General features: G+C 40.9%; 1 protein-coding gene across 1 annotated transcript in view; it reads right to left on the bottom strand.

Moving 5' to 3' along the window:
• Nucleotides 1-13,944, bottom strand: part of ZDHHC2 (zDHHC palmitoyltransferase 2) — a 57,338-nt gene that overhangs the window by 13,074 nt on the left and 30,320 nt on the right. Inside the window, exons 5-8 of the mRNA XM_072122204.1 lie at nt 12,393-12,462; nt 8,166-8,198; nt 3,018-3,138; nt 2,003-2,135 (exon numbers count right to left, since the gene is read on the bottom strand). Coding sequence (XP_071978305.1) covers nt 2,003-2,135; nt 3,018-3,138; nt 8,166-8,198; nt 12,393-12,462 — 357 coding nt within the window. The remainder of the gene's footprint in view (nt 1-2,002; nt 2,136-3,017; nt 3,139-8,165; nt 8,199-12,392; nt 12,463-13,944) is intronic.

Below are 13,944 nucleotides of genomic sequence, written 5' to 3'. Positions count from 1 at the left end.
CAAATTAAGTGGAGAAGGAGCTACTGTTTTTCTAAGATTATGCTACAAAACATGTGGCAGCTGGCAATAGGGCTGAATGGTCTACACCAGCCTCCTGATGTATTTGGGGCAGCAGAGGGTCGGGCTTTTATCATATATGTCGTATCATTGTATATTGAATGTCCCTATAGAAATTTGTAATACTTCTAAGTTAGAAAAATCATTCCAGTACGGAGCAGGCTGACAGCATGAAATATGTCACAGCCATCCAATTTGAATAAAGCTGAACATATCCAGGATCAAAGCTCTATACGTTGGAATTAATGCGTATGTTACAGCTACTAAACGGCGATAGAAGTAACTCACAGGATAAAAATGTAGCACATATACTGACATCCCTCTTGTTTAACATTAAGCTTACATGGCGACTCCTCTCTTCCTTAACATGTAGATTTAGTGTTTTGTTACTTAAAAGATTATAAAAATCTACTACAGATCTTTATAAATAGCAATTTTTTAATAGAATGCTTTCTTTTGTAAAACAGGATGGATTCCGTTCATTGGTTCATGCACACAATCGGGAGTAGGTCTCAACTACGGAATACAGAACAGGCCCTATCTTTTGTGACTAGAACCTTTGTATTTGTGAAGAGGTTGTTAGGCGATGCAATCATATGACGTTTTAATGGGGTAGAGACATCATTTGCCCACCCTTGGTTTTTGGGGCATCTTAAACAGATGAAGATGGCACATACGGTGTAAAAACAGAATGCGGGCCTTAGGTTGTATTGGCACATGTGCCGGACACTGGAGCACAGATACAGATGTTGTACTTTATATAATGCTGAATGTAATCATGTAGAGTAAGTCACCAGCATCTCCCCAAAGAAATCAGTTGATTGAAGAATTTACATTTTTGTTGTAACTTATCTGTGATACACTTGGGGCTGAGCACCCGAGAACTGTGTATAAAGTGCTTTGTAACATTCTTATGTTGAGTTTCGAGTGAACCATAGCAATCCAAGGCAATTATACATAACAGTGTGATTATTTATAAGTAACACATATGCAAAAAATAAAAATCACAGTGATGTTGGCATCAGTAAAGTAAGGAAACAAGTCAACATTAAAGACCATATGACACTGCAGCAGCAAAAAATTGAGGTCCAACAGCAAACACGGCAAACATTTTCTGAAACGGCTGAATAGAATTTTCAAGAGACTGGTATAAGAAGATATTCGTTGTGACTGGCTCTCTTGGACGCTGAAGATGAGTTCAAAAAAGTCAAGAAGACCAATCAAAATAGAGTTGGTCAAAGTAGAACTGCCAGTTTTGACATGAGTGTTCCTATACAAAGTCACAAAGTGCAAATGATTACTAGACGGAGTGAATAAAGATCAATGAAAACTATAGAAGATCGCTTGTTGCATCACTGACACCAGGCATTTGCTTCCTCACCTTCTCAGCCAACATTTTCCAAACCGTACCCTGTTCACCAGTGGCTTGAAATATCAGGACTTGTAAATGGATCTTACTAATAGTTCTATGAACATGACTTGGCTAGTTAATAGAACAGTAGTTATGCATGTGCACACCTACAAAGGATTCATGGTACCCCTGGTAATGTGATCCCTGATCAAAGGTTGGAGCACCGGTTATTATCGTATTTATCGCACTATAAGGCGCACAAAAAATCCTTTGATTTTTTTTTCCAGAAATCAAAGCTGCGCCTTATAGTCCAATGCTCCTCATATATGAACTGTACTTACAGACAACAGCTGCCTTGATCTGTGCACAGGTCTGCCACCTGCTGGTCATTCATCCTTATAATCTGGTGCGCCTTATAGTCCAAAAAATTCTGTACACATTTCGCTGCCTAGATAAGGTAGCCCATGAACATAATCTATAGCTCTTCAAGTAAGGTATGTTATGATTTATATTTGTAATCACTGATCAACAATCCCGGTAGTTGCCTTCACATAAAACATCAATGAGACTACACATGCAGATACAGGGACTTACCTAGAGTGGAACGGTTCTTACAGACAAGCCAGCAGTGATAGCCAAACAAGGAGGACAGACTAACGGAGAACATGGCGGCAGCAAAAAACAAGAACATAATGTGGAATTTGGCTTGTGTGTCAGGCAGGCCATTCTGTGAGGAAAAATAAAAAGGAAAGGGCAAAATTAAAAAAAAATGTTCTGACCTTTTAGATTTCAGAGCGAGTAGTAAAAGGTCATCATTAACAAATGGTGCATTTTATTGAAGGTCTCTGATTGGAACAGTCCAAGTAGAATTTACACTTTTTTTTTTCATTTTGTACAGTAATAAAATTTTACATGAATATGCTAATCCATAAACAGAATAACATATTTGTCACTTTCCTAAATTATCAGGTAAAATATCATAAATTGAAGTGGAAGTGCAGTTGTAAACTGCATCTATGGGAATGCATGTCATTTACTGCTATTTGTTGTGGTTCCCGTGGGAAAACCACATTTATTCTTTACATAATTTACTGTAAAAGACCTCAACCTCACTAAAAACTGCAGCATTACACAATGTGCTCCTGTTATTTCACAGAATCAGTTTGCTTCCCAGGAATAAGAAGGATAAGCAAACATTGTCTAAGTGGAAACAACTCTTAAATTAATGACTTTTTAGAAAATAATTATTAGTTTTGTAATAATTGGAGATCAATCTATTTAATTTCGTTAGCAATTAGCTATTTGTTTCATTTTACATTCATATTTTTTTAAAATATCTATTAAGAAAAAATCCTCAAATCTTGCAGGTTTTGACACTTCCTGTAGAATTCTAAAAGTCTAATTATTATTATCCAAGCTGCAGGAAGACAACATCGCCCCCCCCCCCCACCACCTATAATTGCTTGCACCCTTACCAGTGTCTGCTACCCAAACATACCAACAATACTCTTAATAGGAAATTAATAAACCACCCTTAAAAATAAGTCATAAAAATGGGGAAAAGCAGAATCATAAAAATTACAACACTTATTTAAAAAAAAAAACTTACTGTCCAAAACTTAATGAAATACTGTAAATCTGTGGCAACAATAAAAAGGCAATACAGCAATGAATAGGCCAAGAAGAGTAAAAAGAACTTGTAGTTGGAGAATCCAACACAGTTGTTTACCCTGCAAAATAATAAAACAAGAGAATATTATTAAAATGATTAAGAAAAACTCAAACATCACCACAAAATGCAGACATCACAGTTTAACAAAGTTGGGGGAAAGAAATGTCCAAAAGACTTTACTATTTCTGGAGGTGCTGACATTCATGCTGTCATAGGGTACATTTTGTCCTTGATCACCACACGAAAATCTTATCTTTGTTCCCTAGAGATCTATTAAGTACTGTGACTCAGCAAGCACAGGTTCAGTCTGAAGACCTAAATATAACTAAGAATGTTAACCTAGGTTTGGCAATAATATGTTTTACTTACAGGGATATTGTCCATTTTTTGTTCTGTTAAAGCAGCCAATTTAGAAAAAGTGCTAACAGGAAGTGTAGCCATATTAGTTTCCACAAACAGGAAGTGCAGCCATCTTAATTGCCACAAACAGGAAGTGCAGCCAACTGCAAGAGAATGGGGCTAAGCTGCTGTTCTTTGTACAGGAATGTGCTTGGTATATAGTGAAGAGAGTCTGTTCACTAGGCTTTCTCAAAGGCCAGTGATGTCACAAAAGAATAGTGACCAAGCCTCAATACCGAGCACAGGACTTTATATTGTGTTGTGCTTGGTGGAAAGTGACTGCAGCGCTCAGAAGAGTCTCTACAGTAAACTAACTCTGAACATCCCCTTTATGAAACTATACAATTTGCAATCTAGAGGGAAGAAACTCAGCTTAAACCTCATGAATCCTTGTTTGCGAGACAATGGTTCCAGTATCTTGTGGTATAAGATTTGTTGTTAGACGTCTGTACTTAAACTTGTTCCTATCTAGTAATTATGCTTCAATGGATAAGTGTGAATCTTACACTTTGCTTAACTGTAATATAATATCAAGCGTATAAATCCCCTGACTTTCATTGTAGTGGAAATCATTTTAGTTTTTGAGAATATGATTAAGGCACTGCCAACCTAACACTACACTGTACAATAAGTAAAAGAACATCTAAAGGCAGCGCATAAGCTTAACCCCTTAAAGGAAATCTAACATCAAATGGGTCAAATGGCTGCTTGAACTTCTGGCTGAGCACACATGAAAGACTGATACTTCTACTCTTCTAACTATTGCTATGTTTATCTTAAAGGAAATATATAATCAAAATCCTTCATAATAAACCAGAGACACTAAGGCTATATTCACGCGACTGTAGGGGGACGTATATATGGCCGCAAGCTTTGGCCGTACATACGTCCCCCATAGACTGGCAATATGTGCACAGGGTAATACGGTGCAGCACATGTGCGGCACCATACCGCTATGCACACGACGAAAAGATAGGACATGTTACGGCATTGTGCGCCATGCATAGCTATGGAGAGGGGAGTGGTCACCACTCCTCTCCATCGAGGCGAATGTATGGCGCTTTTGTTCGTGTGAATGTAGCCTAACTCATAGATCAAGGCACTCTACATGTGGTAATCTTTTGATATTTGTTATCCATGGCCTCCTTCTTACTAAAAATCAACTTTAACAATTATGCCAATGAGCCTGAGGTGCTCTGAGGAGCCTGGGGTGTTTGTGCTGCAGTTTCACAGGCTGTTACAATGAGCATGACAGGTCTTACCTTCCCTTGCTCTCTCCTTCCTTTCTTTGCCTGCCAGGGAGGGGAGACCGGCTCTGCTCATTGTAACAACCAGTCAAAAGACATCACTGAGGGGCTCTGGAAACACCCCTTCAGGCTTATTATCATAATGTTAAAAGTTGATTTTAGAAGGAAGTAGGACAACAAATATAAGAAGATTACCAGAGTTGTGTTGTCTGGATCTATAAGTAAGTGTCCCTGGCTTATCATGATGGATTTTGGTAGATCACAGAATGTTGAAAGAGTAGTAGTTTGGATATTCTGAAAGGTATTTTCCAAGTACAGTGCTTACCACATAATACAATTATTTTTATATTTTGATAAATCTGGCAAAATGTTTATGATTTGTCTATTTTTATGTGTTCTAGACGAGAAAGGGGCCGATTTGAATTTTTACTATTTTTTTTAAAAATATTTTTCCATATACTACATTTTAGGCCCCCTGGGGTGGTTGAACTCTCAGGGGCCCGATTGCTCATGCAATATACTGCTATACTACTATATTGCAATATTTTGTGAAGATATTGCACAGATTTTTTATTACAGCCTGCCTCTGTGATAGAGTGTGAATTGGCAGCCATAGCAGTCTCTCAACTGTTATAGCAACCAATCATAATCTGTGATTATGTCATGGGGTGCTAATTGGTACCCTCTGCACGCCCTTAAGTTACGCTCCTCTACAGCAGATCCCTGTCCTGTATGGAGAGGGCTCAGCATGTGAGTCTTCTCCTTACAGCCTTAATTTCTTCATGACATGTACTATGGACACTCCGCAAAAATGGTTAAAGTGGATGCCCATTTCTCCATAGATGTTTTCTATTAAACATGTTTCTGCATGTATATAAGCCTATGTCTCTGCCTCTTTGGAAAGATGCAACCTTTCCCTGCATTCTGCAAGAACTCACAGCTCCAGTCTGCTGAGGCTCTGATGGACATCCACGTGATGTTGCTCCCTCTTTACTTTATTGTCCGTCCACTGCAGCCCTTTCATCTACTTCCTGGAAGCTGCACTGAGACTGCACCAGGGATTGGGGGTCGAATCACGATGTGAGGGGAGGGAGCTGCAGCTACACCTATCCGGCAAAGCTCAGGCATGTAAATAAAGAAGGATGCAGGTTCTGCACACATTGGAAAGAAAGTTGCAGGATTGCGGAATGACTTTCAGGAACATTCAGAGATTATGTACAAGGCAGTAAAGGCACTGGTCACATTAAGTAATTGAATGACCATCCCCTTTAATGTCACTGCTTTTCAGCTTCTGTTATGGAGTTGTTGAGAATTACTATATTGCCAACCTGAAGACTGTACATAATAAGCCGGCCCCAGTGTCAGTCAGACTTGTTATTTTCCTTATGACTCACATGATAAAACTCATGTGAGAAATAGCTGTGTTGTGTTCAACTAATTTTTCACAAGGCGTGAAAAGGACCTTCACTGCCGTATTATTACAATTTCTTACACATCTCATATACAGTCAGGACACTGTCATATCAGATGCATCTGATGGACCGATCTATAATGAAATATGGGCTAATACTTAAGAGCACATCTTACTTTTATCATATATAGTCCTGTTTAGGACAATCTTCACATACAAATCTCAGCTGCAAAGTCAATGTGGAAGAAGGACAGACACGTCCACGAAATGATGCATTATGTAACACTCAGCAAGGAAAATGCCTGCTACAATGGCTTCTATTTATCAAGACCTTTCTTAAAATAAATGAATGGACAGCTGAGCTGCAAGTTTGTGCACTGTGGATGATGCACAAAATGCTAATTGTTGCGCTGATTCACTCCCGACTACACAACTGTAACTACCTACTAATTGGTCTTCCACTCACTAAACTCCTCTACAATCTATTCTTAATGGAGCAGCTACACGGATGCCTTGTTTCCTTCCGTATTCACTTTAAAATATTAACCCTCATCCACAAAGCTCTGTATAATGCTGCACCTCCCTCTCTCTCTTCTCTGATCTCAGTCTATTGCCCTTCTCGGTCTCTACGATCTGCCAGTGACATTAGATTAATCTCTACCTTAATTCAAACCTCTCATGCACGTCTCCAGGACTTCTCCCGAGTTGCACTAATTCTCTGGAATGCCCTTCCCCGGACTCTCAGACTAATACCCACCCTCCAACGCTTCATACGTGCTCTTAGGCAGCCTATCACACTCACTAACTGCATGAAAATTCAACTCTCCCTTTACTAATCCATCCTATGTCCTATGTCCCGTCTGTTATCTGGCAAACACCAGATATATACCAAGCCCCAGGCTTTTCTGCAGTCACTTTCACCTTGGACCTTGTAAGTAAGATGGCGGCTGATTTGTAAAGTGCAACTGAATTATATGGCGCTATATAAGTAAAGTAAGTAAAGATTATTATTATTATCCCCTAAAAAAAAGACACAGCGCCTCTTTAAGAGCAAAAATTAATATAAGACACTATTATTTTTAGGAAAACAAGGTAGCTACAGCCTGCGCCATGTCCAGGTTTTAGCACATTTCTATCTTTGCCAGGCACATAATGATGCACCCTAATAGATGCACATATCTATCAAGAGGCCGAAGCCTCTTGCTATATCCTGAGTTGGCTGGGGGTCAGGGCCAACATAAATAATCTGCTTGATAAATCTGACGACATACCTATATAGTACTAGTATATGTTCCATTTTTTTAAACTGATCGTTTCACAGTACATTAATGGTGTAGAAGGGCATTTGACTTTAGTTTAGCTCGTAATTAGGGATTAGCTGAACAGAACTGCCAGTTTGGGTCCGGCTCAACCACCAGTCGGCAGTAAAGTCATGGGGAGCACCAATCCTCTCAATAATGGCAGCATGTTACATCGATTTAAATGTCGCCAGTGACTTCACCGGCAATGTTTAATTAATTAACACCCACATATGGCATTGTCCTGGTCCAGGTACTGAAACCTAGGCCCAAACAGGATTTTTCAGTTCTCATCCGGCTGAACCAGCTGGGACCTGAACTTATTGGGTCTGCTTATTTCTACCTGTAGCTAACTGAATGAAATCCCAGCTTTACGCAGTGACTGACAGCTATCTCTGTACACACACTCATATAGTAAAGAGTGTCAATCAATAGCAGGACCAACCAACTGGACTTCTCTGCACAGAAAGAGCAAAGGTATCAAACTCTTAGTTACAATTAATTTAGAATCTTTTCCCACAAATTTACAGATTAATTTGCTTTCCGCTCTATAAAATGATGCTGACAAATCAGGCAGCACTTCTGATGTGACATGAGATATTAAAAAAAACTGTACTGATTAGGTAGTATCATAGTCAACTTGAGTTCAACTAGGTATATGAAATCTCTACTCGACATATTAGAATATATGATGAATAGTCATCACCCCAAATATTTAGCAGGTACATACCAAGGACAATGGTGATCCATTTTCAGAATACATCTAGAGAACACAAAAACACAAGCAGGTGACAAAATGTAGTCAGTGTTAATCTTTGTTAGGAAATAAATACCGGTAGGAGTAGTTAACTTTGGTTAATCTATAATATTCATCAATTAAACATTAAAAGGGGTTTTCCAACGAACGCAAGTCATGATCAGTGGGGGTTTTAGTAGGAGACCCCCACGTATCACCACAACGAGGGGTCCGATGAGGTCCTGTGTACCTCCGTCGGACCCCTCGTTGCTCCGTCAGACTAATGGAGCAGACGGACGCACATGACCGTTCTGCTCCATTAATCTCCGTCCCCTCCATATAGTGCCTTGACTTAGTGAATGGATGAACTTATAGCTTAGCCACATATACACTGTAGCTGTGTACAATCATTAATAATCATTGCAAGAAATGTAGACACTCTAAAAGCACCGCATCTGGCTTACCGACATGGTTGTATATTACAGTCTGACACCTCGGCCCTCTGATATTTGAGGTGCCTCCTGTAGTTAACTTGATCATTTACCAATCATTGTGAAGTAACACCTTTAGTTTCTGTAGGCTTCCTCATAACCATTCTTCATCCTTCCTTTTCAAATTGTCACTGAATGTATTTATCATGAGTTACAGTCACTCCGAAGCTTCAGGGAGGAGCGTAGGAAGCACCAGTCTTGATAAATCTCCTCCAATGTTATTATATTTTGGTTATCGCTAATGATCTGTGTAAGTTCTTACTAAAGCTCTTGCACATGAACGTTTTTTTTATTTATTTTATAAAGATAAAAAGAAAGACACATAATAAACATCTCTCGTAAGGCACTGGTTTAAAGCACCTTGGACGCAGCCAAATTCAAATAATAAATATTCAGTGAAACCGGAATCATACACGTATTAATGCTACAAGTTGTTGCTTGGAGGTTCCATTGGGCAGTAGCTAAAGTACTTGCATAGCCGGCAGAGTCGCGTCCATGCGATCTGCCAGCTGTCGCACACTGTAATGCAGCGCTGCACCACAGTGTGCGACGGGCGTCGCGATCTCCCGGCCAGAGAAGATAGAAGAGGGAAGAAGCCGCTGGGAGCCGCGATGGGGATCAGAAGCCGCCGGGAGGAACATCGGGGACACCGGAGGGTGAGTATTAAGTTTATTTTTTTATCTGTATGCTACACGGGGGCAGGCTGTATACTGATGGGGGCAGTGCTGTATACCGATGGGGGCAGTGCTGTATACCGATGGGGACAGTGCTGTATACCGATGGGGACAGTGCTGTATACCGATGGGGGCAGGCTGTATACCGATGGGGGCAATGCTGTATACCGATGGGGGCAGTGCTGTATACCGATGGGGGCAGTGCTGTATACCGATGGGGACAGTGCTGTATACCGATGGGGACAGTGCTGTATACCGATGGGGACAGTGCTGTATACCGATGGGGGCAGTGCTGTATACAGATGGGGACAGTGCTGTATACCGATGGGGACAGTGCTGTATACCGATGGGGGCAGTGCTGTATACCGATGGGGGCAGTGCTGTATACCGATGGGGGCAGTGCTGTATACCGATGGGGACAGTGCTGTATACCGATGGGGGCAGTGCTGTATACCGATGGGGACAGTGCTGTATACCGATGGGGACAGTGCTGTATACCAATGGGGGCAGTGCTGTATACCGATGGGGGCAGGCTGTATACTGCAAGGGGGCAGGCTGTATACTGCAGGGGGGCAAGCTGTATACTACTGGGGGCAGTGCTGTATACTACTGGGGGCAGTGCTGTATACTACTGGGGGCAGTGCTGTATACTACTGGGGGCAGTGCTGTATACTACTGGGGCCAGGCTGTATGCTACATGGGGCCAGGCTGTATGCTACATGGGGCCAGGCTGTATGCTACATGGGGCCAGGCTGTATGCTACATGGGGCCAGGCTGTATGCTACATGGGGCCAGGCTGTATGCTACGTGGGGGCAGGCTGTATGCTACGTGGGGGCAGGCTGTATGCTACGTGGGGGCAGGCTGTATGCTACACCCTCGGCTTATACTCGAGTCGATATGTTTTCCCAGTTTTCTGTGGTAAAATTAGGGGTCTCGGCTTATACTCGGGTCGGCATATACTGGAGTATATACGGTAGATGTTATTTAAAAAAATGTACCTGTGTGAAGATAATTTCTCATAAATGTGGTGATATGGTCCCTTAGAAACAAGACTTACTCCTCCGATATGACCACCTCTGCTGCAGTGATTGCACAAAGATACAAAAGGTTTTGTATATGAAATGTCTAGGAGTTACTGCAGGTCCCACAGCCGTCCTGTAATACTGAACGCTGAATCCAGGGGGTCAGGCAGGACTCAATAGCGCATGTCTGGCCACTTCTGCCGAAATGTGAGGTGGTCGTATCCGAGGAATCTCATTTCTAAGGGACCAAATCACTACATTTATGAGAAATTATCTTCACACAGAAACATTTTTTTTTAATAACATCCAATTGAAGAAATATTTATATATGGCAGATTAAAGAAACAGGATGTGAATGTCCAGACGAGAATACCCCTTTTAAGTGACCTGGCTAGGAGGAAAAAAGGGTGTCTTATATGCTCCATAGAGTAGTTCTGCCACTATCAACATTAAATCCGCCCTTTAAATGGGAGAGAGATCTGGGGGAAACTCTTTTGGAGAATGCCACGAGGCAGGTGTTGCAAAATTGTTTGCGATGTTTACATATGGCAAATGAATTAAATTAAATGTAAAGCCCAGATGGGAATAGCCACCCTCACCCAGCACCCCCCTTAGATTAAAACCTTCCAGTCTCCTTCAATACGTGGATGGGGGTACACATGAACGTTTTTGTGTGACATAGGCTAGCCTCCATACATTTTCATGTTGTTTCAAGGGGTCATACACTCGGCTGAGACACAAACTCGAGCACTTGTTTGTGCAAGAATTCAAAGGTTCTGTTCACATTTCCAGAAAAGAATTTAACTGATATTTTATCTAACTGATTATCTTTTTTGGCTACAGTAAAATAATTGGTCAAAAATCCTTTTGTTTCATTTCTGCTAGTTTTTGGCTTGCACCTTTCTTGGCATAAATGCTAAAAGAGAACCTGTCACCAGGTATTTCCCCACTAAACTACTATGGTAGGGTATGAAATGTCCCTCTAGAATTCCCTCCTTTATGGGAAATCTCATCCGTTTACCTATACAAATCCAGCAAATATGACTCTTCTCACCCTATTTTCTCCTAAGATTATGAAGTAATGAAGGGGTAGTGTAACTTAAGATGCCCCTATCATCTGTTCTATAGTACCTAGAAACAAGCTCTTTGTGTCATTTTAAAGATATAGGATATAAAGATATAATCTTTCAGACCACACCAAGCTTATGGGTCTGGTACAGAACCAGAAGTAAAGAAGCTGTATTGAGCTACAGATGAAGATCCAGTTCCTGCCTATATTTTAACTGCCTGTATGTCCAGTTCTGTAGCTTACAGAAACATGAAAGATGAGATTCTTCTTCAATATGACACCAGCAGCATGTTTATAGATGATGGGGGCATTTGAAGTGACACTACCTCTACAACCACTAAACTTGACTCATCTCATGTGAAATTCCAGTGAGTCATTTTTGCTTGACTTTGGGGAAGATTTCACATAAAAGAGGAAAGGGTGTTTCAAACCCTACCCAAGGGGAATAGGGGTAAAACCTGGTGACAGGTTCCCTTTAACTCACAACGTAATGTGAACAAGATGTACACAGGAGGCAAACGCTGGAAGCAACCTAAAGCATCCGTTAGGAAGCAATCCTAAAAAGTACATCCTTTCATCTCAGACTCAATTAGAAAGCACTAGAAATGTATGAAGCCATTTTTGTTTGCATGGACAACGGTGTCATATATTTCTTCCCCCGTGAAGTTGATGGCACTTGAGAGATTCCCTCCGTGGGCATCCGGGCTGTATGAAGCACCCTTGTGCTTGTGTCAGGTATAGATTTCTTCTCCTACAGAAGCCAATTATTCATTGCGGCTAATTACAGCTCCAGTATCTGGCTTCTATTCAATTCAAGGAAATCAACATCAACAAAGAGCAGCGCTGTCAATATGCCGAGCGGCTGAAACACAGGCACATACTGACAGCAATGAGCGCCCGTCTTCTCCTACATCTCTCAGGCTTCTAATCTTGTACAAATGATCAGAGGGAAATGGGTTCATACTTATCGCAGACGGAGCAGTGATGACAGCGGTCCGGCTTCACAAGCTGGCATCTGTCACAGTATCTGATCGCTGTGGAAAAAACGCAGGGTTAATGCTCATTTTGGCAGCAAATTCTGGCTGCAGATTTCAAAGTTTTAAGTAGATTCTGTCGCTGCCCAGGATCTTATTATATTCTTACTATCTTTATTCTGGCAAAAGCTCCCAGTGTTTTATAGCAATGTAACTCTTACTGATAAAGTGAAAAGCTTAAAATTTACAGCATATTGTCACATTGCCACAACAAAGTCTAAGGATATTAAAGGCAGCGAAGCTCGAACAGAGGCTTGTGCCCCGAACGGGGAAATATTCAAGGGAAACTGAATTAAAAATAGAAGAAGCTTCAAATATTTTGGTTACTGAAGATATTTTAGAAATGAATAACCCAGTATGAGGTTATGGTGGGAGTTATAAACGGTTACGACTGAATACTGGTGTGCAAGCCTTGACGCAGCGCCAAAAATTTTACAGCTGTTTAATTAGGCAAATTTCTCTTCAGCTGTTGCAATGCTTTTTTAAACGCATGCGTTAAAAGCGACGTGTGACTGCACCCGGACAGAAATCTGACCATGGTCACACAGGTGCATGGCCAATTATAACACACAGCTCTGATTATAATGAGCAGTGCACCGGTGTGACCATGATCAGATGGCTGTCCACTGGAAGCAAACATAGAGGATTTCTATTAGACTGACAGCAAGCAGAGATCTAGAAGCTGTGAGGAACTGATACAGAAAGTATATTACAAAATTGTAGAACTTTTTAAAATACAAACAATAACATTAATTTGTTGTAATGGGGACACCCCTTTAACTGCAGTCATATATCTAACTACACAATAAAGTTCAACAGAGCAAGCAGAAGCCCATTTGTATCTAACAGAGCATACAGAAGCCCATTACAGTAGTATCTAACATAGCATACAGAAGCCCATTACAGTAGTATCTAACAGAGCACGCAGAAGCCATTTATTATCAATTTTGGGTCCAAAAATTCAAGTGTTTGAATTATGTAGAGTTGGGAGACACATAATCGTTATTTGAAGCAAAAGTGATGAGTTGGGCAGACATTTAGCTAACATGTATGGCCAGTTTAATGAACATAAAAAATTGAAAATGGAAGATGTTTCCTAACTTGAAAGATTACTTCCCCATAAACTAATACAAGAAGGAATATTTTAGTTCTTTAAATATAATTTCTTGACGTGTTCAGTTTCAGGAAATAATTATTATTGTTGATGCAATTAAAAGTTGTACAATTTTCCATTATAATTTCTGTATCCCTTCCTTTAAAGGAAACCTACCACTTGTAGTGGCATGTTTCCGATGGCAATACCGGGCACCAGCTCAGGGTGAGCTGGTGCCGGAGCTTATTTTAGTTAGTGTTTTAAACCGCGGTATCACGGTTTAAAACACTTTTTAAACTTTATAGCCGGCGCAGGCAGGTACGCGCTCGGCGCTTACCATGCGCGCGGCTCTCATTCACTTCCTATGTAGCCGCGTGCACGGTAAGCGC

Source organism: Engystomops pustulosus, chromosome 1 (assembly GCF_040894005.1).
Source record: "Engystomops pustulosus chromosome 1, aEngPut4.maternal, whole genome shotgun sequence".
NCBI lineage: Eukaryota > Metazoa > Chordata > Amphibia > Anura > Leptodactylidae > Engystomops > Engystomops pustulosus.
The sequence above is the reverse complement of the archived record's forward strand: the minus strand, read 5'-3'. Positions and strand labels throughout refer to the sequence as shown.